The 24,618-nt window shown below is 40.0% G+C and overlaps 1 protein-coding gene across 1 annotated transcript in view; it reads left to right on the top strand.

Moving 5' to 3' along the window:
- Nucleotides 1–24,618, top strand: part of PSD2 (pleckstrin and Sec7 domain containing 2) — an 81,004-nt gene that overhangs the window by 40,281 nt on the left and 16,105 nt on the right. The window contains exons 6-9 of the mRNA XM_042465448.1: nucleotides 1,328–1,440; nucleotides 2,960–3,018; nucleotides 20,247–20,336; nucleotides 21,627–21,670. Of these exons, the coding sequence (XP_042321382.1) occupies nucleotides 1,328–1,440; nucleotides 2,960–3,018; nucleotides 20,247–20,336; nucleotides 21,627–21,670 (306 nt within the window). The remainder of the gene's footprint in view (nucleotides 1–1,327; nucleotides 1,441–2,959; nucleotides 3,019–20,246; nucleotides 20,337–21,626; nucleotides 21,671–24,618) is intronic.

The following is a 24,618-nucleotide window of genomic DNA, read 5'->3' as shown; positions in this document are numbered from 1 at the left end:
CCAAAGTACAAATCAAAACATTTTCAGAATCTTTCTATTTGATCTGGCTTTTATGTCATTTGAAACATAGGAAGCCGATGAGTTTATACTGGGTCAGATTATTTATCCATACCATACAGCTTGTTGTTATTTATTCCGACAGTAACTTCAGTAGCTCTTCAAAGCTTAAGGCAAAGCTCTTTCCTATTGCTTGCTGCAGGGGCAGCCTGGAGTATCCTGGCCCTGCAGCTGCCCTGACCTGCCTCAGTAACCTTGGCCTCCGTTTCCATGCTGTCAGGGCTGTCTGCACAAGTGCCCCACTGGATCACCCAGAATGTCCATTATTCCATGGATCACTTGCTTCTGAGGTCAGAACAAGGCACCCAGCTACAGTCACATGCAGGGCGCCTTGTTCTGACCTCAGAACGAGCAACCCATGGCTGTGGCAAACATGCCGAGCAGTCCATCAGGACACCTGTGCAGACAGACACTACAGCTTGGAAACAGATCTGTGATCTTCACAGAAGAACTAGATCAACAGGCAAGTTATTTTAATTCATATTAACCTTGTTATGCCCTGGTTCTGGTGCAGGATGTGCAGGGCTTCATCTGTATGGCCCATACCAGAACCAGGATTTGGCCTATGCATTGTCTGAATAGGACAACACCAGAACAGTCAGAAAAACAGGCCTTTTGACCTGTGCAGACAAAGCGTTAGTCTCCCTCGGAGTCTTTAGCTGACACAGACAGGGGGATTTTCATTGTATTTTAATGAAATGGAATTTGATAGTTTTGTTGGCACCGTCCTGCCTTCATTATCCATCTCAGACCATCAGGGTGGGGCAGATTACATATCTCCTACATAAATAGTTAGACTGGTCCAGAATGTGGAAAAGTAGTGGGAAGAGTTGGAGTAGCTGAGTTGGAGTATTTGTAACTAGTGAGGTTCCAGATATAATCTAATTACTCTCCATAGACTTCATAAAACCAGAGCCCACAAAGCATTCTGGAGAGAGATAAAAGCTGAAGTACAGCATGGTACAAGGTGGTTTGGATCACCTCCCAATTCAATAACCTAAAGATTTTTTTTAAAAGAAAAGTGAATATCCAGAACAATGGAGTAATTAGTGGCTACACTTTGTGGTGGTGGTGGTGGTTGTGTGTGTTTGCAGTCTATAATAGTTATTGTATGCCTGTAATTACTTATAATGCATTTTATTTATAATTCATAAATTCCAGAGTAGTCGTCCCCTAAATGCAGTGTCTCCATATTTGTGTGTGTGATAATTTTGCCCAGAATTTGCTTGCTTGTGTGTTTGTTTGCTTAGTTGTCACTTTCTATGTCCAGAACTTTCCTAAAAGCTTTTCCCCTGATGGGAGAGACCCAGGAACGGGAGCGTGTCCTCATCCACTTCTCACATAGATACTGTCAGTGCAATCCAGAAGAGAGCACATCTGAAGGTAATACCATCTTCTTTTCACTATCTGTTTCATATCCTGCCATCATTCTAGCTTCTTAAGGGGACTGTTTGCAAAATGTTACCCAAAAATTAACTTCAAAAATTGTGAGTGTGTTTGATGAATTAATGTAGGGTCCCATCCAACTGCACATGATAGTAATGGAACTGCATCTTTAAGGATTAATCCTGTTTCAACAAGTAGGACAGAAATCTAATAGAATGCACCAAAGGAGTGTGAGAATGGTAGTTGTAGCCATAATGCCTGCTGCTTTCCTCCCTTCTTTCCTCCCTCCTACATGTTTTATCCCAGTCAGGCTCTCTTCTGAATAGCCTGAGGAAGGGTGAATTTGGGGGATAAACTATAAAGATAAAAGACAAGGGAACAGCTCAGCTCCTGTCATCTTCTCCTTTCCTCAAATACTTCATCCATCCTACTTGAGAAAGGAAACACAGATAAACAAAAGGAAATCACATACAAATACACAATGAATATATGCTTACAGGGAACAATGCATAAAATCTTGCATACAAGATTTTCACAGAATTTCTTTAAAAAATTGCAGACTAATAGAAAAAAGATGAAAGAAACTATCTCTCTGTCTATCTGTGTGTTGAAATTGCTGAAATGGAAGGGAAAATAAAAAAGGGATGAAGAAGACACAGAAATATTCACAAAGCAAATATTCACGCAATTACGTGAAACAGGGAACAAGAACTTGCACCCCTTTTCACCCCGGAAACATTCAAGGTCATGATGCATTCAGACCCCTACTAAGCACGCGCAAGGATGCCGATTGAATCGTTGAATCTCACCGGTGTGGTAATACAATTTGCACTCACTCCGCTTTGCTTGAATCCGTATCACGTGACTTGCCTTGGATTCTGTTCCCCCTCGATTCAGAAGGGCAATGGAAGGGCAACCAGGTGTGATAAAACATTCACGTTATAACGTGAATTCGCATAGCTGAACCAGGAGTCACCCTGGATCTGAGCTGCAAAAACTTCTGTGTGATAAACACCAAACAAATGGGTTCTTGAACAGATCAGTCCAGGGCTCTCCTTGGAAACAAAAATGATCAATTTGAGACTATCATACTTTGGCCACATAATGAGAAGGCACAGATCACTGGAAAAAACAATGCTAGAAAAGACAGAGGATAGAAAAAAGAGAGGAAGACCACAAACCAGATGGATAGACTCAATCAAGGGGGTTGTGGGCAAGGGTTTGGAGGATCTGGGCAAGGCAGTGGAAGATAAGGATTCTTGGAGATCATCCACAGGGTTGCCCTAATCCGAAAGTGACTCGAGGGCAGCTAACAACAACGAAATAATTGGGAAAGAAGTCTATATCTATATCTTTGTGTATTTGAGGTTTACTTGCATGCTTCTCAGATTGTGTTCTCGATTCTTTGAATGTTATCCTACCCAGTAACCTAAGAAGAGAGAGGAACCTCACATTTCTGTGTATGCTTATTTGTATATATAATTAAAAAGGTTTTTAAATTCCTTGTATCTTCTAGATGGAATTCACACACTCACCTGTGCCCTGATGCTGCTCAACACTGATCTGCATGGTCATGTAAGTATGGCAGGTAGAAGATATATCCTTTGCCATTTAAGTAAATCTGATGCTACTTGGACATGTTAGTCAAAGCTGGAAATATGTATTATTGATGGCAAAGGAAATAAATGTTTGAGACTTTCATCTTAGTTCAAGGTGCTGTTTTTTGAGCACCCAAATATTATCACATACAATAGCAATGCAAGCATCCTCCCTCAAAATGTTTCCTGGCAGTATGGGCTAAGATATAATGAGTTTACTGAATGAAACAATATATATGTTAAAGGTATTATATAACCCTTGTTCAGAACTTATATTTCCTAGTAACAGCTGAAATAAGGTTTGGAGGACTGAAACCTGGAGTGTTAGCCAGCTTTGATAACCAACATAATTTCTATTTAGGGATGGGCAAATCTGTCAAGTTCAGTTTCTATTGGGTTTTTCTTCTGAAATGCGTTCCATCCCAACTCCACAGCAGACTGCATTTTTTTCAGTCATCATGGAAATTTATGTGTATTTTGCATTTTTTTCAAAATATATTAAATTTTATACACTTTTGGTGTTCTTTTTCCAGTAAATACATTTTATGAGCGCTCCCCTTCATTGAATGGAGCATTTTGTGCACATTTTCCAAGTTATGTACCTTTTTAAAATCCAGTATTTCAAATGTTTGAATTTTTGCGAGCTTGCAAACTGCAGAGAAGTGTGGGTTGGAAAGTCGACGTGCACTCTGTTTATGTTTAGATCTGCAAGTACAAATTGGTTATGTTTCCATTGAAAAGTGAGTGGAACAAAATCCCCACCTACTCCATCTCCCACCACATAAGCATTCCAACTGCAAAAGAAGTTGCTTGCTGATATTGGTTTGTGTTAGACCATAACCCTATTAAATCTATCCTGTAAAAAAATAATAATCTTGATTTCCATTCTTTCCACAAGAATATTTAAATAATGTCAATCTTCCACCTGAAGCTAAACTGCAGTTTTGGATACTTTGTCATCTAGAAAAGCAGTCTTTGTGGTGATGATATATTGCTACTCCAGTCCAGGCATGAAACTGCAGGTTAAAGTGTTTCTCTTCCCCATATCACAGACCAATTCCCTGCTGGGAGGAACTAACACTATGTATGTCGGGGATGGGGAAAATGTGGTCTGTGGGTAGCATGGTGCCCGCAGGGCTGCTTTTGTGGTTTCTAGGGCTCTCCAGGCTACATTTCTTTCTGAAATTTGTTTTGTCCAACAATGCATTCTACAATGTGAGGGGGCATTTCCACCATGTTTTGGGGGGCCTCATATGTTCTAGACCCAGGGGAGATTTCTAACAAGAAGTGAACTAGAACTTGACTTGTGGTTTACTTTCTGTTGTATAAAAAGGGGCTTCTGAAATAACTGAAGAAACCAAAAATGTTGCAAAATTACTTCCCACCCACAGATGGCATAGGGGAAATTCCACCCCTTTTTTGTGGGGTGTTTAACTGATGGTACTACTCTCTTGAAGGGCCAATGCAATTCCCTATGCCCAGCAATTGCCCACACCCTGATATATACATTTAATACTTGGACCGATAATCTTTCGTATTTATCATAAGAGTTTCACAATTATTAGTGTATGCACATCTAATCCAGGGGGTAAGGAGAAAGAATAATATGATCCATCCAGTAGATCTTTGGTTTATTAACAGAAGTGGGAACAAGATGACTCCTCTCTGTTGTAAATCATACTGTGGAAAAGAAAAAAAACCTGGAACACAGGAAGACAATGAGGAATGGATTTTTGTATAGGACTGTGTTGTTGTTGTGTTCCTTCAAGTCATTTCTGACTTATAGTGACCCTAAGGCAACACTATTATGGGGTTTCCTTGGCAAGATTTGTTCAGAGGGGGGTTTGCCTTTGTTTTCCTCTGATGATGAGTGTCCCTTGACCAGTATCACCCTGTGGGTTTCCATGGCTGGGTGGGGATTCAAAGGCTGAACTCCAGAATCATAGGCCAGCATTCAAACCCATATACTGTGCTGGCTCTTAGAAAGACAATGAGCTCTATTCATTTATAGCATTCAAAACAAAGGATTTAATATGAAGTGTCTTTTGCACCTGATTGATTATTCTAGTTTTATTTTTAAAAAGCAGATACTGTACTTGTAGTGTGAAGTCTACACTCAGGTCAACCATTCTGTCTTAGTGAACCTGATTCCTTCTGAGTGTAATCCCATACATACACTTATTTTTGGATTTATTTTTTATGAACATATATTAACAGCAATCTTATGTGGATCAAAGTAGCATAGTAGGCCTGCAGGCTGCAGGCAAGTTGGGTGGCTGATCCATATATCACCCACCTAACTTACCAAACAGTCTCTGAAGCCCTCCTCCCCAGCCATTTATGAAGAGAGGACAGAAGTTTCTATCTATATCCCAATAGCCACATGTGAAATGACTACAGCAGTGCTTAGCTCCAGAGGAGCCTGGTAGAATTCAAAATAAATCTCATCATTTAACATCTGGCTAGAGGGGAGACATTTCTGTAATCCTGCCTGCTCCTCATGAATCAGGGAATAGGCATATGAGGGGCTTCAAAAGCTATTCAATAAATCAAGGGGACACTTTAGGTACTGCAAAGGAAAGAAAGGAGTATTGACCACTGCAGCATCCAAAAAAGGAAATACAGATAAGGGAAGGATGCCAACCATTGGGTTGCATACTGTACACCATTTGCAGCAGCAGTAGTTTCCTCTTGTGCACTCCCTCTACCAAAATGTAGCCTTGCTGAATAATCTCAAGACTATTTTTGCCTGCTTTGTCTTGCACCCCTTTGCTTGGACACCCCTTGTATCTTGAGACATTGTAGCTAAATATCAGCAGTGGATGTGAACAAAATTTCCTAACAAAAAAACCCAGAATGTTATATTATTCGCTCTCTCTGAAACACAAAGTTTAATCATGTTAAATTTTATGGTTGGCCATTTTGAACCAATTTTCTCTTACCTTCATACCAGCTGGAAATAAGGAATCTTTCAGGAAAAGAAACTGTCAAACATTATTACGCATTCTGTTTGTAGATCTTTTCTGTTTCAGCGTATATGGTTTATAGCATCTAATTGCATTCTAGGTGATTAATGATCAGAACAACACCAATAACATAAGTATTATAATAAGTATAAGAATGATAAGTATAAAGTATTGTCATCCTTCCACAAATAAAATTATTCCATAGGTTTAACAAAGGTGAGTGAGCATCACTGAGATGTTTCAAAAGGGTCATGGCATGACATATAAAACCCAGACACTGTTTGAAATGTATAAAATTAATCATGGAAAATGTGTGTGTTGCCTTATAAAAGGTAACTTAATGGCTGTGATTGACTTAGCAAAATTTGAGAAAGGGTGGCAAAGGGAATCAATAAAATAATGGATGTTCACTTACCTTTTAATCATGCTATACATTTGTTGAATACACACATACATACACACACACACCAAGCCTCTGTATATCTACAGGCCCTGACTAGAAGAGGGTTAACATTTTCTAAAAATATTGAACAATGCAATCCATAAGGGGAAAGGAGAAAATGAAGGAAAAGATGGAATTCATCACAATTTGTAAAAGCTTGTCAGAATCAGTGGTATCATAGAAATCAGATAGTTCTGCTTTCTTCTTCATGTAGCTTTTTAAAAAGCAAGTTCTTTTCATTCCAACTGTGAAGTTACTCATGAATTTTGTTAAATTCTTTTTTAAAAACAGACCAAAGAATCAACCATCTGCACAGTGCAAATTCAGTAAGTGCAGTTTGGAGAAGACAATGTTGTACCACCCTCCTATTGGACTGTTCAAGATGAAGAGATTGCCAGAAAAATAACAGCTAGCACTGGCAAGAGCAACCCCAATTCAACTCCACTGGGATGGCTGAATAGACATGGGGACCTTCATATCACACAAATATAGCACTATTGTCCCACTTGAATTAGCATGGCTGCATTATATGAAACCCTGGTGTTTGTAATTTGGTGAGGCACCAGAGGAGCTCCCTGGCCAAGAATTCTGAGTATACTTTCCAAAGTGCCAATCTCAGGATTCCATAGGATGTCACCAAAGCAGCTGAAGTGGAATAGTGCTGTAATTGTGTCACATAGAAGGGCCCAGAGATTGAAACCCACACTCGAAGAGCTAATAACTCAAATCCCTCTGCCTGGATGGCTGAATCTGCCAGAGTCACTTTCTCCTTCATTATTTTTTAAAAACTCCATTTCTTTCCATCCCATTTATGAAGAAAAAATTGGTAAATGTTTATTAAACCAAATAATTTGTTTACCTAACCATAGTCACAGTACCAGAATCTAAAGAGGCCATGTCAAATTAATTTGCAATGGAATTATACACTGCTGACACTAAATTAGATGGTTTCCACTTCAGCTAACAAATCTGTTTCTCATGTGTGCCCTAATGTTTTATGTATACTTTATTAAATTTGTTCAATTGATCCACGAAGAAGCTGTGTGTCACCAAACTATTCTATACGTGAACGAATCTGATGGCTTTCTCGCCCAGTTCTTCCTCAACATTTGTGGGTGGGTGTGTTTATTAAGCGTTTCATTTCATTGAAAAGATTTAATATATAAAACTGTTACAAAATAATTGTGATTTCTATGAGTCAGATTAAAACCATAGTAGCAAAAATATATTCAATGATCAGCTTGCACTGTCCAGCTTGTCCAAAGTTTCTTGAGTAGTGATGGAGTTAAGTGGTCTACCTTGGAAACAGGATTGCCTGGTCAGCCTAGGTTCCAGGATTTCAGGGCCAAAATCTGAAAGCTAGGAACAATCCTTTGTTAATGCTACAGTGGTTAAAACTGCAATTTAACTCTTGGTGATGTCATTAAGGCCTTGGTGATGTCATTAGGCATGATACATTAAACATCAACTAGAGAATATGCCACTCAAATAACATGAAGTCTAACTGAGACAGGCCTCAACCTCTTCAGAAGTACTGAGGGTTCTTTACCATTTGTCAGCTAACCTGTTATTTGTTTGGAGGTCCTTCTGGTTACCTGGGCTCCCAACTTGTGATCAACAGTTTAGTCCAAAGAGGCATCAACATTCTGCTTAAGCATTCTTACGTAATGGACTTTCAAGTATGGAGGAATAAGCAGGCAGCTTGGCGATTTTTAAGGTTATTTTATTTGAATGGACAAATGCTCTCTCACACTCTCTGCCTGTCCCCTTGGGTAGGAATACAGGTTTCTCATTGCCTAGGCACATAGCTTATCACTGACTTTACCCTGCATGTATCACCCGTCATATTAGCATCTTCATCAGATTCCTTCATAGTCATCTTGGCAAACATTCACTAAGAGGTAGATATATAATTTAGCCCTGCTAAAGAATAGAACATGTCTTCTTTGTGTGTCAAGCACACAGACATCTGTATCTTACAGGCATTCATGGAAAATAATATTGTTCCATAGGCTTTTATCTATTTAGATAAGAAATATGCATTCACTATAATCTATGTAATAGTGAGAACAGAGGTTCTTTCTCCTTCTCTTACCAGCATTTTATGGGTATTTTTTAGCCAAGGACAGCATCAGCAGTGTAAAAACTGTTTCAAACAGGTATGTTCACCCTCCTTGGAGATCGCTGTAAACAGTAGTTTTCCTGTCTTGAGAGGCAGTTTTTCTACTTTGTCCGATCAGAGATTGATCTACTTATTCCCCATTAAAGTAAAGAATAATCTTCCTCTCCAGTGAGAAGAGAGTTTTATATTAAAGGACCACTTGCCATTAGCTACCATTACTGGTTGACTACCAACAGATGATTGCATCAGATTGCACCAATCTGCTTGTAAGTGATTTCATCAGCCAATTAATACTATTGCCTTTCCATTTTCAATATATTTTGGTCACTTGTTTCAGATTTCTCTATCAGACTATTTTCTCATTATCTCATTTATCTGGACTTAGGTGGCTTCATGCCCAGAACTAGATGGTAAGCCTGCACTCTATGTTTTGCTACCTGACACACAGACATTCTACTTTTTAAACTCTAAATAGGCCCCCTTATTTCCTTAATGTTCAGGCTTCAGGAGCTTTTCCAAAGCATATACTAAATTAGCACTCAGCCTGTAACACAACAAAGTATTAAAACAGGTATACTCACACTTTTCAAAGCTGCGCTCTTGCCTTGAGATTCCTCACCCTCACCCTGAGGACTGAAGAAGACCAGGCCCTAAGATCTGGGAATTCTACTTGCAATGACATCCATAAACTAGGTGCCAAGACTTAAAAGGGTTTGGTTGGTGTGCCCAGCTGCTATACTTCAAATGCAGACACATCAAAGAGCTTCAGATGTTGATCTGAGTCGATGGGAAAGTTTATATGAGAGGAGGAAGTCATTAAGATATCTCAGCTCATTAAGATTTTTAAAGGTGAAGAATCTATATTTTAAATATTGGCTGTGAAATAATACTAGAGTTCTCTACACTGTGAGCACTGGTTAACTTTTTCACAACTGCATTTCACTGAGATTTTTACAATACATGTGGTGTATTTGCTGTTTAATCTAGATGTTATTGAAGCATGAATGATAGTAGCTAGGTCTGTTTTCTCCAGGAAAGGACAAAGCTGCTCTTGCTAGTCGTGCTTGTAATAAATGTACCTGGACAATGTTGGTACTTGAATAAGGCCAAACCTAAGTCACTGACATGATCTTTATGGGCTAGTGCAGCTGCATCTAAAAAATAGTTTACACACAATTCTAGAGCACTTACCCTATTCCTTCATCGTCACCATCAGTACTTCTTTCTTGTCTTGTCTTAATTAAAATTCTGCCAACCATGCAGTCCATGTCAGGATCTGGAATAAAAGAGTACTGAAGCTAGGAATTGTAAGCAGAGCTTGGAAAAATTAGTTTTGGATTACAGCTCCCATAATCTCTCCAAGCATGATCTCAGCTTCATGGAAGAGGCTTCTCTCACACAAGAATCATGGCTACAAAGCAAGATTCTTATCGAAAACACGTGTTGCATACTTGTATCTATGTTCTATCTCCAAGGCGGTTCCATCGCAAACAATAGAATCTTTTCCATATATTTCTCCACACATATACCCAAAGGATGAGAGAGGCAGAGCTACACCCATCGAGCTTGACTGTCTCAAGTAGATACATGAACAAACACATGAAAAGGGTTTTAGATGGTGTGGTATATCTGCTTCCCTCACTGTAGTACTTCAGATTGGAACTAGGGGCTCATGTAACTGTATATAAAGTAATTCCCCTGCATGCAGAAAATGTAACAGAGGCCTGGGACAGACGGGCCCAAAGTGGCGTGCCAGCACCGATACTAGGGTTTGGGAGCACACGGCAACTGCATGCTCCGGAACCCTAGTTCATATGGACGGCGGCATCATGACAGTGTCCCATCCACCTGGGTGCTGCCATGATGATGGCGCCACCATGCAGCTTCTGCACGTCCGTGCCAGGAAGAGACTTAATAAGAGCTACAATGCAGTCTTTATGACATCTCAGGAAGGAGCTGCATTTCACAGCTCCTTCTTACAGCGTATCATTCCCATGGCAACCACACAGTTGCGGGAACGATCCAGAGGAGAAAGGGGCCACCTCTTTCTCCTCATGGCTGTTGGGGTGTCGAGGGGCATGAAACCGTGCGGGGACACCCCTTTTCTGGGCCAAAGAGAAGCAGCATTTTTCCGCTTCTCTTTAGGACCACAGGTTGACCATCCAGTTACTGTGGCCGCAATCCAGCACTTCCAGGGGTGGTACAGGCCTGCTGCTTTCAGGCTAGTTTGTACAGCCCCAGAGTCTCTTTAAAATATGTAATACGTCTAACACAGGGGGTTAAAACTGGCCCCTGGCCCTCAAACACTTTGCCCACCCAGAACTGCCCAACTGTTGCTCCTCCATATATGCTACAAGTGGAGTAGCAATTGCCTTTGCACACCACTGAGAACATTGCACTTTTTTCTCTATGCACTTCCTGCTCAGGGTGACCTGATATCCTCCTTTTCCCAGACATATCCTACATTTCAACCTTCTGTTGAGGAGGAATTCCAAAATCTTGTCCATTTTGAGCATGACTAAGAAGCCCATTGAGTAACACCATTTGCTGTTCCCCTCCGAGAAATGTGTCTACTTGGCAGCCGTCTTCTTGCTTCAAAGGATGAAGCCTTCTGAAGTTCTTTTTTCCTAAGAGCAGCAGCAGCAGAAGAAGACAATACTTGGTTCCCAAAGCTCAGGATATGTTTTTTGCATATGGGCAAATCCTTAAAAACTAGCTTTGGAGGGATTATCCTTCCACCTCAAGCAGCCCGTTGCCTAACACATTTGATGTCCTTTTCCCCTTTGAGAAAAAAAGTGCCCTGTGCCCTGGGGCAAGTCTTGTTTGCTGTTGCTCCTAGGTGAAACAAAATTTTAAGAGGATCCATCCTATCCCCCTATTTGCAGCAAGGGCAAGATAATAAAATAAAATAAAATAAAATAAAAATAATAAAAGGATAATAAATGCCATATATGTAATATTGCTGTAAATAAACCATATGAAATGATTTTTTAAAAAATTATATTAGTGTCTTCAGCTTTTATTTTGCAATGACCTATATTTTTCTTGAATGTTCTACTTTTAATGGTGCCTTGTCCTCCTTTGCTTTGCTCACTCTGTTCCTGCTGTGTTTGGGTCAGGTCATTTGTAACTCTCTGGGAGGTTGAGGAAAGTCTTTACCCACTGTTTGCAAAAAACAAAAAAACTGAGATGAGAGCTTTTTAGCATGATCCCCCCCCCCCAAAAAAAAAACTTAGCTAATGAGAACAGAGTAATAAAGGGCCCATACAGACAGGCCAAAATAAAGCTGCATCGGGTCACTTTGGAGGTATACTGTTTAAATGATGCATGCATCCTAGGAGGCTGGAAGCCACACCAAAGCCGTGCTCCAGTCTTTAAGGACTGGAGCACAGCTTTGGCACAGCTTCTGGCCTCTTAAGATGTGTGTCATTCAAATAGTATACCTCCAAAATGACTTGAAGCAGCTTTATTTTGCTCTGTCTGCCCGGCCCAAACTCTTCAAGCTTCAGACTGCTGTCACTGAAGATTCTGATCTGGGCTCTTAAAGATATGGAGGAACAGGGTCAAAGACACCCAGATTCCATAACACTTAGTGGGAGCTGTGGCAATGATAAATGTACACCCACAATGCACTCCTCTTCACTGGTAATGCCATTTCCTAAACCTCTTGGATGGTGGTCCAAGGGGGGGGGGGTGAGATTGTTCTATATAAACTTTGTGGTGGGCTTCATTTTGTGGCCTGTTTACTTAAAAATGACAATCTTTTACTTAGTGGTAAAATGCCTTCCTGCCTACTTCTTAAATGAAAGGAAGGTATAGTGCTATAATACCTTAATGTATAATGTTAAATTTTGTATGATGTAGTGCTATAATACTCTAATATAATAAATGATTCTAATCTGGCCACGCTAATCAAGTTACCACCACAATTTTAACAACATGGTTAACAGTGGTAGTTGAATGGCTTAATATTTTCTTAAAGTTAATATTATAGCATTGAGGTGTTATGGTGTTCTTTGTCATTAAAACCTATATCTCCAGAAAAGTTCTTAGAGGTAATTAAATAAGTAAGAAATAACCAGAGGCATAAAATTGTGCTTTTGGTCTGGGTCATAATGAATATGAACTGAGCTGTGATGAATTCATGCTCCTGAATTGCCTGGCCATGTGCCGTAATAAATTATTTGTATTCGTCATTCGCTCCTGAATTGCCACTAGCCCACTCACTTAAAGAGATGGAGGAGTTGCTAGATGTTTGACCTTCTGCAGTCTGAGAAAAGTCAGAAGAACCATGGGCAATAATGATTGGGTGATAGCGTTACGCGATACCCCATTAAAAGGGAATAAGTAAAACAATTCCACATTATTATGCACTTTAGTGTGGTAGCACACTCAGTCATGTGGATTTTCAATGGCTAATCTGAAATTGAATATTTGAACAATCAGTTTGTCACCTTATTTACTCTTTATGTGTATTAGTTTTATGGTATCACAAAGACTGATGACTTAACAATCTTTATATTTCTTCTTGAGGATTCAAAACATAACTCCTGAGGTCCCCAATTCTTCCATGGGTAAAGTGGTGTAGAAAATTTAATGAACTCCCTAGGAGTACACTTTTGGAAGGCTTTCCTGAGCTTTAAACATTTAATGGGATGTGTGACATTAATATCTTCTTTCCTCTCTCCTCTTTGTTCCTTCTCTTTTTCTCCTGCTCCTGGATCCTTCTTATTTTTGCTCTTTTACCCTTTCTCAGGTGGTAAGTGAAGTTGCGGGTACCTTTCTATACATTTATGGCATCTGATATTTCTTTGTGTAAAACATGGTGGGATGTATGTTAACCATTAATGCAATGTTTCTCAGAGTGTTAAACTTGCTATATTAAAAACATAGGCTGAAATTCTGTTAGGAACTTACATCTTCATAAGTGAAATTAAGTCTCCAGGAATTAGATTTGGGCATTTCTGTAACTTCGGTATCCAGTAGAAATAGTTGATGCACATCACATACTGATGCACATTTGTCCCAATGTGCATTGTGCACTGATGCACACTGGTCCCAGTGTGCATTGTCCGCTGATAGACACTGGACAGCAAGGCACATTGGTGCATAATTAGCATCAGTGTACAAGGCATATCAGCACAATGGACCAAGGAATATTTTTCCTCATGCAGGAAAGGGAACAGGAGGAAGTTAATCCCAGTCTTGTAGAAGTAAAAGTTTAAAATCTCCCCCACTCATGTACAAAAGCACATGGTTAATTGAGAGTAAACATAATAGAATCTTGAACTGCATGCAGTTTATTCCTTAATATATTAGTTTGTTTTTTTAAAAAGGAAATGTGTGCAGTTCTGTGTTTTTCTACACTTGATTTTGCAATCCTATTTTTGCAAACTGAAATTAATAAATCCATGACTTTCAAACTGGATCTATGGATCAGGCTCAGATCTTTTGATGTCTGAGTGGAACAGCAAATGGAGTTCGCTGCCCCGTAATTTTAGGGGCATAGTATCTAGGTTGGCCATGTTGTTCTGATACTTATAGAAATAAGCACATTGAATAAGTGAATCGAATAAAACTGAATAACTAAAATTTTGTTTACAAAATTAGCTCCCTGAGGCCATCACTACATCCTGCCTAATGATGGGGCTTTATCTGGTGTATCTGTTTTCCATTTTCAACAGATGCTTGGGTCTCAATATTTCTGTTTATTTGACTTTTGTGACCCCCCTCTAAGAACACACTACACACACACACACACCAACAACAAGGGATTGTTGGGTTTCCATTGGAGTCAATGGGAATTCTTCCTGAATAAACATTGTGGAACATTTTAGGAGCAGTTTAAGAAAACAAGACTAAGGGGCTTGACAGACTGTCCCAAAAGGGAAGGCTGGAGCCACCTGTTTTTGTTCCCAAGGGAGGCCACAGAAGCCAAACCGTGCCGCCTCGCTCCCGCTGAGTGCACCATTGGCACACTGCAGCGCATCAGTGATGCAAGCGTGGTGCCGCAATATGCAGATGCTGCACCGAGCTTGCGTCGTCATGGTGGCCACCACAGATGCTGCATGCTCCCAAACCCTAGAATCGGCACCAGGTTTGTACTGGACCAGAGTTTTATTTCTTTTCCTCATCGTTTTGCAAAGGGGTTAATGTGCAAGAAGAAGCTTAACATACAAACTCCAATTGGCCACTTTTTTTCTTGTGGTTGTGGCTATAAAGTTGAATGAGAACCAGCTGGAGAGACTGTGAGATTTCACAGAACTGACTCTCTCATGACAGTGAAACCTTGCGGCAGGGGGTAGATCAAGGCCAGGAGTTGCCGGGAGGTTTGGTGCTACAGCAATGCTGCGGACCAAAAACGGATGCCTACAGACCCCCCTGAAAGGGGTGGTTTGTACTGCCCCTTAGTTTCCCAGCTGTTATGCTGGTCAGCAAAGTTGTCCATTCCTACTGCCTATCTCTCAGGTCATCCATCCAGACTGTTGTTTCCTCCTGGTCACAATCAACCTGAGTGTGATGAAAGCTGAGTATGGGTTACAGTGGGTCCTCTCATCTTAGTCTTCATTGTAAAAATATATAAATACATATGGTGTTATGGTGAGAAGCTTTGTAAAATTTGCTTCTCAGACATAGGGGGAAAGGAGAAAAATGTAGGCTACAAAATGGAGAACAAACTCTGATTAAGTTCAGACTAACTGATGAAGGAAGGTGTGGCAAAGATGAACAAACATGAAATTACATGAATAGATGGTATGCCTAAACTCGTAGACAGGAGTTGTGGTTGTGTCCTTTCAAGTCATTTCTGACTGACGGTGACCCCAAGGCCAGGGGTATCACCAGGCTTTCTTGGCAAGGTTTATTCAGAGGGCAGGGGGGTTGCATTTGCCTTCCTCAGATGCTGTGAAAGTGTGTCTTGCCCAGTGTTACCCACTGGATTTCCACTGCTGAGCAAGAATGCAAACTCTGGTCTACAGAGTCATAGTCCAATGCCCTTCATAGCTCTCCATTGTCTATGCTGGTTTTGGCCGCTAGGAGTTACAGTCTAACAACATCTGGAGGACTGCATAATTCCCAGCTCTGTTCTAAATCTTCTGAGTTAAATAATCATTTTCCTTTGTAAAGGATAGTGTTGCCTTGCTTACAAAATATCAATAAGTTGCAATAGAAATTCATGACTTACAGAGTGGACAATCAAAAAGTAGTTATTAACAAGTTATGCCTAAATATCTAATAAATTAGCCATGTATTTTTCTTTAAAATTAACATATTGCCCACATATCCTAAAGGCACTAGATTCCATCTGACTGGAAGCTAATCAAGGCCAGCACTGGTTAGCACTTGGATGGGAGACCAACAACAAATACCAGGTACTGTAGGCTATATTTCAGAGGAAGGAATGAGCAAAACCATCTCTAAGCATTCCTTGGCTAAGAAAACCCTATGAAATTCATTGGGTTGCCATAAGTGAACAGGCAACTGAAAGGCACATGCACACACATGCACACACACAACAGTCAACCAAGTCATAAATTACATGATACACATCTGTCTATATGAAGGGCCCAAATCCCCAAATATGGGATTTTTTGGCATTTCGTTCAGTCTATATAAAAAGAAAAGCATTCCAATCTTAAAATACAGGACAGCCCTTATAATTACAACCTGGCAACCCTAGTATAGGATTAGGAGAGAACATACATTGGAAATATTTACCTCTGGCAATGAAGAACCCATACTCTCAATCAACTGAGCCATGGAATCACTTAAAAAGTCCTGGAATCTTCCTTGCTTCATAGGCCTGAGTTGTTCTGCAATGGATGGCAACAGAAAATGTGCTAGTAATACCATTCTTTTAGGCGCCGGTCATTAGCATATAATAGGGAATATGTAAGTCCTCAATGTGACTTAACTTCTTCAATAAATATGTATAGAATTATGCTATGAAAAAGCCTTCTGAGTTGAAGGTTCTGAATGATTAAACAATTTGTTTTGTTGTTGCTGCTGCTGTTGTTTCTGACTTATTGTGACCTAAGGCAAACCTATCATGGGATTTTCTAGGGCTGAGAATGTGTGACTCACCCAAGGTCACTCAGTAGGTTTCCATGGCCAAGTGGGGAATCAACCATGATCTCCAGAGGCTATGTCCTACATTCAAATCACTACACCATGTTGGGTCTCTAACTACACACAACACACACACTTAAGCTGACGTTTGACAGGGAACTTTAATTACCAATGGCACACATTTTTATTATTGTCAGAATTTTGTGGGCGTTTCTCCAGTAGCTTTAGAAAACTCTAAAATTTCTTTGATGCCTGGTGTATTGGGAAGCTCTTTAGTGCACAGCCTGCAGAAGAGAAGGTTAAGAGGTAATATGATAGTCCTGTTCAAACATTTGAAGGGATGTCATATTGAGGAGGGAGCAAGCTTGTTTTCTGCTGTTCCAGAGAATAGGACCCAGAGCAATGGTTGCAAACTGCAGGAAAAGAGATTCCACCTCAACATTAGGAGGAACTTCCTGACAGTAAGGGCTGTTCAACAGTGGAACACACTCCTTCCTCGGAGTGTAGTGGAGTCTCCTTCCTTGGAGGTCTTCAAGCAGAGGCTGGATGGCCATCTGTTGGGGATGCTTTGATTGAGAGTTCCTGCATGGCAGGGGGCTGGACTGGATGGCCCTTGTGGTCTCTTCCAACTCTATGATTCTATGATTCTAAAAAGGCAATACTTGAAGTTGTACACTTCAGAAATAGCATCTTATATGCCAAGAAATTTGCATCAAACGTTGTGGTCATTAAAATGAATCCAGCTTTCTTACAGGTTTTTTTTTAAAAAAAAAACCTGTTCTTCAAGCTATCAAATAAATATCCAAAAACAAAGAAAAAGCCTATTTTTATGGGTGCATGTGTGTGTTTATAAAGACATGCAAAGACCTTAGGAAGTGTGTGTGTAAACTCTGTCAGGATTAAACTGATGGAAATTATTATAGAAAGCTACTATCAGACAGACTGAGATCATCATGATTGATAGCTGAGTTAGGATATCATGAAAGGGCAGGATATTATTGGCTTTTTGGTTTATAGTTGCCATGTGACTTTAATTAATTTCTGAGTCGCGCCAAAGCCACACTCCATTCCTAAGCACCGGAGTGCAGCTTTGGTGCAGTTTCCAGATTCTTAGAGTGCATGCATCATTTAAACAGCATATCTCCAAAGAGACCCGAAGCAGCTTTATTTTGGCAGTCTGTAACAGGCCATAAAGTGAACCTATCAAGGAGTTTTCTTGGCAGAATTTGTTCAGAGGGGTTTTGCCCTTGCCTCCCTCTGAGGCTGAGAGAGTGTTACTTGCCCAAGGTCACCCAGTGAGTTTCCATGGCTGAGCAGATATTCAACCCCTGGTCTCACAGTGTCATTGTCCAACACTCAAACCACTACACCATGCTGGCTCTCACATTTGATTTATTATTGTTGTTTCTTCATCATCAGGGAAAGCTAGAGCCACTTGTGCAATTTTCTAGTGCAGGTTCCAGAAGAGGTTGACCAGAGCAGCATGTGTTTCAGATACCTAAAGAGAATTGCACCTGATATATCTTACACCAACAATTCAGTTTTCATTGGCTAAGGTATAACTGGAGTAACCACAACTGCACTCATTCACTTTTTGCACTACCTGGTCCCATTTCAAGTTGAGAAAAAACTGATTGAATACAAGTAATTGAACATTTTATTTTACTAAAGGATATATGTGAGTCAGTAGGCACAGGCAACATGTCACCTTTTGTCTTGACTGCTTACACTTGCAACTGGTTGAAAAGCAAGAGATTTTGTGAAACAGAAATAAGTTGAGCAGTGTGTCCATTTGTTAGTCTGTTCCTCCAGTTTGTTAATGTTTGTCTCCAGATATGAATAATTAGGACTTCCTTGCCGATATTTAGTCCATCTAATAAGGTTGTTTGCAGTATGACAGTACAAGCAACTATGGATCAATATTTTATTTAGTATTTATTAAGATATTTGTACCCTGCCTTACATCAAACAGGTCTCAGGGTGGCTGCTATGCTTCAAGAGTCTTACCCATACATTGTGAAAAAATTTCCATAGAAAAATGTAGCACCAGAAAATGTTAGTGCTTTCTTCAGGGGACAAAGAGAAAACAAGTTTTTGCACATGCAAACACACATCACAATTTTCTCCTTAGAATAATTTCTCCACAATACTTTGCAATATTTGAATGCTAGAAGAAAATTGCCCAAAAAAATCTTGCTGGGCTATTATTCTTCCTAAGGAGGTTTCACAACTGTTGGGAAATCTTTTTTCCACCTCAGAACAAATAATTGTAATTATTCTTTCCATACCTAATCTGAGCTACACATCTAGATCACGTATCCATATATTGTGCATGATCTCTCTCATTTTCTGGATGAAGTTATCTGCACTATCTTGGAGTCTGGGGTCGGAACAGTAGCTCCCAAAGCCCACAAAGAGTGCAAACCAGAAAGTTAAAGGTGGCTTTCCCTGCTTACCAGGACCTAATATTTTGCCATTGTTGTGTATAAAGAACAAATTAAAAGCATAAAGAGAAGAGAGCAGAAATGAAGTGCAGAATGTGATGTCAAAGAAATTGTGAGATACTGTCATGGACCCTAGGGGAAAAGTTCATACTCTGTGTCTTTGTTCATTGCCTTCATCTTCTCCTCTTCTCATGTGTTGCCCTGTCTGATATTTATTCATCACACATGTTTATCTGGATGACCTTGAGATGCTTATTAATAGATAAGGGTAGGCTTGGCAATGAGTTGGACTGGATGGCCTTTGTGGTCTCTTCCAACTGTATGGTGGGAGAGTTGCTGCCCGACATTGTTGACAATACTGGGCTAGATGCACCAATGATCTGATCTATCCAGTATACTTCCTGTACTGGTTCTTAACTTTCCATATTCACCTTCTCCCAAAATGGTGAGGATGATGTTAGATAATACCTTTATACTATTTGATATTCTTTTCATAGTTAATAAACCATAGCTGGTTTTCCCTAAATTCTACTGTGAGTCCCAGGGTTGCTTCCATATGACTACCTGCCACATCTACATCTGATTTGCCTTAATCAGAGGGTGGGAAATGTTACCAGGAATACCATAAGAGCAGCCAAGAATACGGTGATAACCATGCTGCTCAGCAAAATGCAGATAGGTCTAATTCATGACTAACAGTCTGGAATTGTACCCAGTGAGTCAGCATTTATTCTCAGTATTCTGGTCTTTATCAGTTAAGATCCTGGGAGCCAATATTCTGCTATCGAAACTGTACACATATAAAAGTCGTTTTATGGAAAGAGGCCACTGCAATGGCAAATGATGACTTAACTATTTTTCAAGAAGGACTGCAGGAGAGCTTGAGACAGTCACCTAAGTGTATTAATTTCATATTTGCATGCAAGTGCAGCTAACCTGAATCATTCAGTGCTTGGCAGCTTATAAATTATTCCCTCCCTGCTTTTATTTTGTACTGCTGCTTTTTTTCTGAGTTTGAGCTACTATAAGGGAAGGTTTTTAAAAGAGAAATCTTTGCCTCAGTTATCTGCATATTTATGTCTTGGATATAGCATTTAAAACGATCTGATTTTTTTAAAAAAACAACAGGCTATTCATTCAGTGATCTGCTCTTCTGCATTATAGAATATTGGGAAAAAGATGTCATGCCAACAGTTTACTGCAAATCTGGATGGACTGAATGATGGAAAGGATTTTGCAAAGGATCTGTTAAAGGTAATGCTGTCTCAAGAAAAGATAATAGAGAGAGAGAGATGGAGGAAGGAAGGAACGGGGGTTTCACTACTATTGCTGGAAACAAACGTATCTATAACTGCAGTTCTCAATATGCATGTAATAGAAATGAATTATGGATGCTCTCCTATCCACTTTTCACATACATCTTGTACAGTTACAGTAAACCCATGCTTTTTAATTCCTAGAGATGATCTACATGAATAGAGAAAAACACACATTGCAGATATGCAACTGCAGAATTGAATGCTTCTGTCGAAAGCTAGCATGAGGAGGTCATTACATGGGAGCCTTTCAGTCAGTGTTCCCCCACTGCATTCTGAAGCAGAAGTGGAGTTGGGCATTTGAGAAAGTGCCAAGACAGAATAAAATATACCATCCCACCTTCCAGTTATGTGTCATGGGAATGGAAAATGTGTCAACTGCAAGTCCTCTCACCACTGGCTTTGTTGGGTAATGGACGCTGCAGTTCAACAGATGGAGGTAGACAAGCTCTATTTCCTGTAAAGGGCTGACAGAGGAGCTTCTGTATCAGATGCTGAGAGGCCAGTTGGAGGAATGAGGAGATGGGGGTCAGAGATGTGCATATCTCCATCCCCTGCTAAACTAACCTGTTATCCTGAGGCCAAATGTCGGACATTATTCCATTGCTAATGCTGAAGTATGATTCTGCTCCTAGTCTGATTGGTTTTGATGTATGGAACATGGAGAAGAGCCTTGTTGTCATTCATCTCAGCCAGTAAAATGCCTTACGATCCTTTCACTCTACACAATTATAACACTATGATTCCATTTTAAGTGTCATATCTACATTCTAGGACAGTGGTTCTCAAACTTTGGGCCTCCAGATGTTTTGGACTTTAGCTCCCATAATTCCCAGCTGTTGGCCAAGTTTACTGGGGTGTCTGAGATTTCAAGTCCAAAACAAATGGAGGACCAAAGGTCGGGAACCACCCATCTATGGAATACTAGGATTTGCAGTATAGGAGGGGTATTTAGAATTCTGAACCAGAAAGTTGTAGGGCCTCATAAAACTACACATCCCAGTATTCCATAGAATGTTGTGAAGGGAGTTAAAGTGGAATCATAACACAACTGTGTAATGTGAAAGTGCCCTTAGATAAACTGGTTTACTGATAACTCAGTAAGAGAGGATTTCTGTGAGAACACATTATTTAACCATCCTAATCAAGGGTTGATCAGGACACTATCCATAGAAGTGAATTGTATTCAGAGAACTTGTTAAAGACTGACAGTATGTTCTTGTTTCAGGCCCTGTATAATTCAATAAAAAATGAAAAGCTAGAATGGGCCATGTAAGTATGCATATATATTTTAAAATGTGCATTTTATCATCTTCTTTGCATATAAAAGGAATCTTGGATTTTGCTCCCGGCAGAAAGAGTATCAGAAATCCTTACCTTATATGGTATAATGTAGACAATGTAAAATGTTGTCAGAATTACTGTCCTCTGTAGTAAATATATACTATTGTTTATTCTACCTCGATGAGAGAAAGGATTTGTGTACCATCATTTGAGGAGGGGCAATATTCAACCAGGTGATTGTCACCATCATTCACGTGGCAGCGCCAGTAGGAACAAATGGGTCAAGCAGTAATCTGTTTAGAAAAGAGTTGTCTATATATAGCTATAGTGCTATATGGGAAGGATTTGTGAGAATTTCACATATTTTCTTTCAAAGGCAGGATCAAGTAATGGCCATATTAATAATGTCAGATGAGGCCTGCACAATTTTGACTAGGCTTAGAATGAGCCCCAAACCTGAAAGATCTGAGGCCAATAAGCACAGCACAAAACTGTCCGGTTATCAAAGATGACCAGCTTTAAAAAGGAAACAACAACTTGGTGATGCAATTATGTTCTTCCTTGTTTTTTCCCCTTTACTGGCCTCAATTTATCAACCAGCTGGCTGCACAATTCTCACCTTTTCCCTCAGTGAGTAGCACCACTACATGTGTACATTTAAACATACTTAGTGGTTAAGATGCCAGTTCTGACAATCGTAAGGTCAGAAGGTTGGCAGTTGGAGGCCCAAGTGCCATGTGATGATGGGGTGAGCTCCCATCACTAGTGTCAGCTTCTGCCAACCTAGCAGTTCGAAAGCATGCAAACGCAAGTAGACAAATAGGTACTACTTTGGTGTAGAAGTAACAGTGTTCCATGCAGTCATGCTGGCCACATGACCACCAGAGTTTCCTTCCAACAATGCTGGCTTAGTAACACAAATGAGCACCTTCCTCTACAGATGGTTATGACTAGACTGTCAAGGGGAAACTTTTACCTTTTACATTACATATACATACATTACATTTAAACAGATCGTCATTTGTCATGCATGCTTTGTCTATTCCTGTGTAGCTAGGGGTTGGACTGGATGGCCCTTGGGTTCTCTTCCAACTCTATGACTCTATCATCTCACCCACTGAGCCAACAGCAGCCCAGTGGCCAGCTATTGAGCCAAAAGCTCAATAAATCTGAATTCACACTACACAATCACTGTACTATGATTCCATTTAAACTACCATAATTCCATCCTATGGAATCCTGGGGCCTTTAGCTTGGTCAGAGGTATTAGGGAAGCTCTCTGGCTGAGAGTGCGAATGCCCCATTCCAAACTGCAAATTTCAGGATTCCATGAGATGCAACCATGGCAGTCGAAGTGAAAGCATAGTGCTATAACTGTGTGATGTGAAAGGTCAAGGTTTTTTTTGCTGGCTGGCTGGTACTGCAAAACCAGGTCAGGGGCTGCTTTTGGCTTCCTCTGTCATCTATTGTGCAGGACAGGTTTAAGGAAATGAAGTGAAATTTGCCGTAGGCATCAATTTTAGAAAAAAAATATGACTAAGGACTAAGAGGTTTTGGATATCTATAATTTAAAATCCTCTCAGGGTGCATATGTACCATAGAAATAATGCAGTTTGACACCATTTTCAGTGCAGTAGCTCTATCCTGTGGAATCCTGGGGCTGGTTGTTTTAGAAGGTCTTTAGGCATCTCTATCATTGAGGGATGGGCCTCACAAAACTACAAATCCTAGGATTCCATAGGACGGAGTCATGTCAATTGGTATGGTGTCAAACTGCATTATTTCTACAGTGTAGACGAAACCTCAGAGGGAGAAAACTGACCGCAATAGTCCTTTGGGAATAGCTTCAAAATCTAGTCTTCTTTTACTAAAGTCAAAAGGAAAAGGGTAGCAGTCCACATCTCTCTGAAACATTAATTAAAATAATCCACTGGAGGGAGCCATATATCTGTCTTCAGTTGGTTATGTACAAAGCTTTGTCATTTGGAAGAAAGCTTACATAAGAGAGTTCAGAGAAAGTGCATCTGAGCATTAGATTAAAGAAATAAATACACACAATGTTGAAGAAGCAACATCTAATAATAATTATTATAACAACAACAACAACAAACAACAACAACACAGCAGAGCACCTCATTGACTTTCCATGCCAGGGATATGAATGTAAACCTTTGGAGTAATACAGCCCTTCTTATACATGGATTTCTTATACACTGATTCAAGCATCCACGGTTTGAAAATGTTCAAAAAAAGTATAAATTTCAAATATCAAACCTTGATTTTCCATTTTTTTTATAAGGGACACCATTTTGCTATCTCATTATGTTTAATGGGACTTGAACATCAACGGATTTTGTTATCCATGAGGGATCTTAGAACCAAAACCCCAGTGTATAACAAGGGTCCACTGTATAAGATTAATACAGCACACTTTGTAAGACACATAAACTCCCAAACTTTCAGCAGAAACATCCCAACATATGGCAAAGGTAATTTGATGGATTGGTCATTTTCTTGCTGTCAGATTAACTGTTCCTGCTAAACCAAACACACACAGCATATAAACATGTACAAATAAACAAGGCAAACACAGCCACAAGAAACGTTCATGCTTCCTGTACTTGAATCATGTTCTATAGTCAGCTTCACACATTATGAAAAAAATCTTGTTTGAAAAAAACTTCAAAATGACACATTTCCTGTTTCCATCATATATGAGAATCATAGAGTTGGAAAGGGGCCTATGGGCCACCAGGCTCAATGCGGGATTTCCAGTTAGAGCATCCCCAGCAGGTAGCTGTCCAATCTCCTTTTGAAGACATCCAGAGAAGAAGAGTCCACCACCTCGCTAGGCAATTGGTTCAATTGCTGAACTGCTCTCGCTGTCGTGGCATTCTTTCTAATACTCAATTGAAATCCACCTTCCTACAACTTAA

Source organism: Sceloporus undulatus, chromosome 4 (assembly GCF_019175285.1).
Source record: "Sceloporus undulatus isolate JIND9_A2432 ecotype Alabama chromosome 4, SceUnd_v1.1, whole genome shotgun sequence".
NCBI lineage: Eukaryota > Metazoa > Chordata > Lepidosauria > Squamata > Phrynosomatidae > Sceloporus > Sceloporus undulatus.
This window is presented reverse-complemented; position numbering and strand designations above follow the sequence as displayed.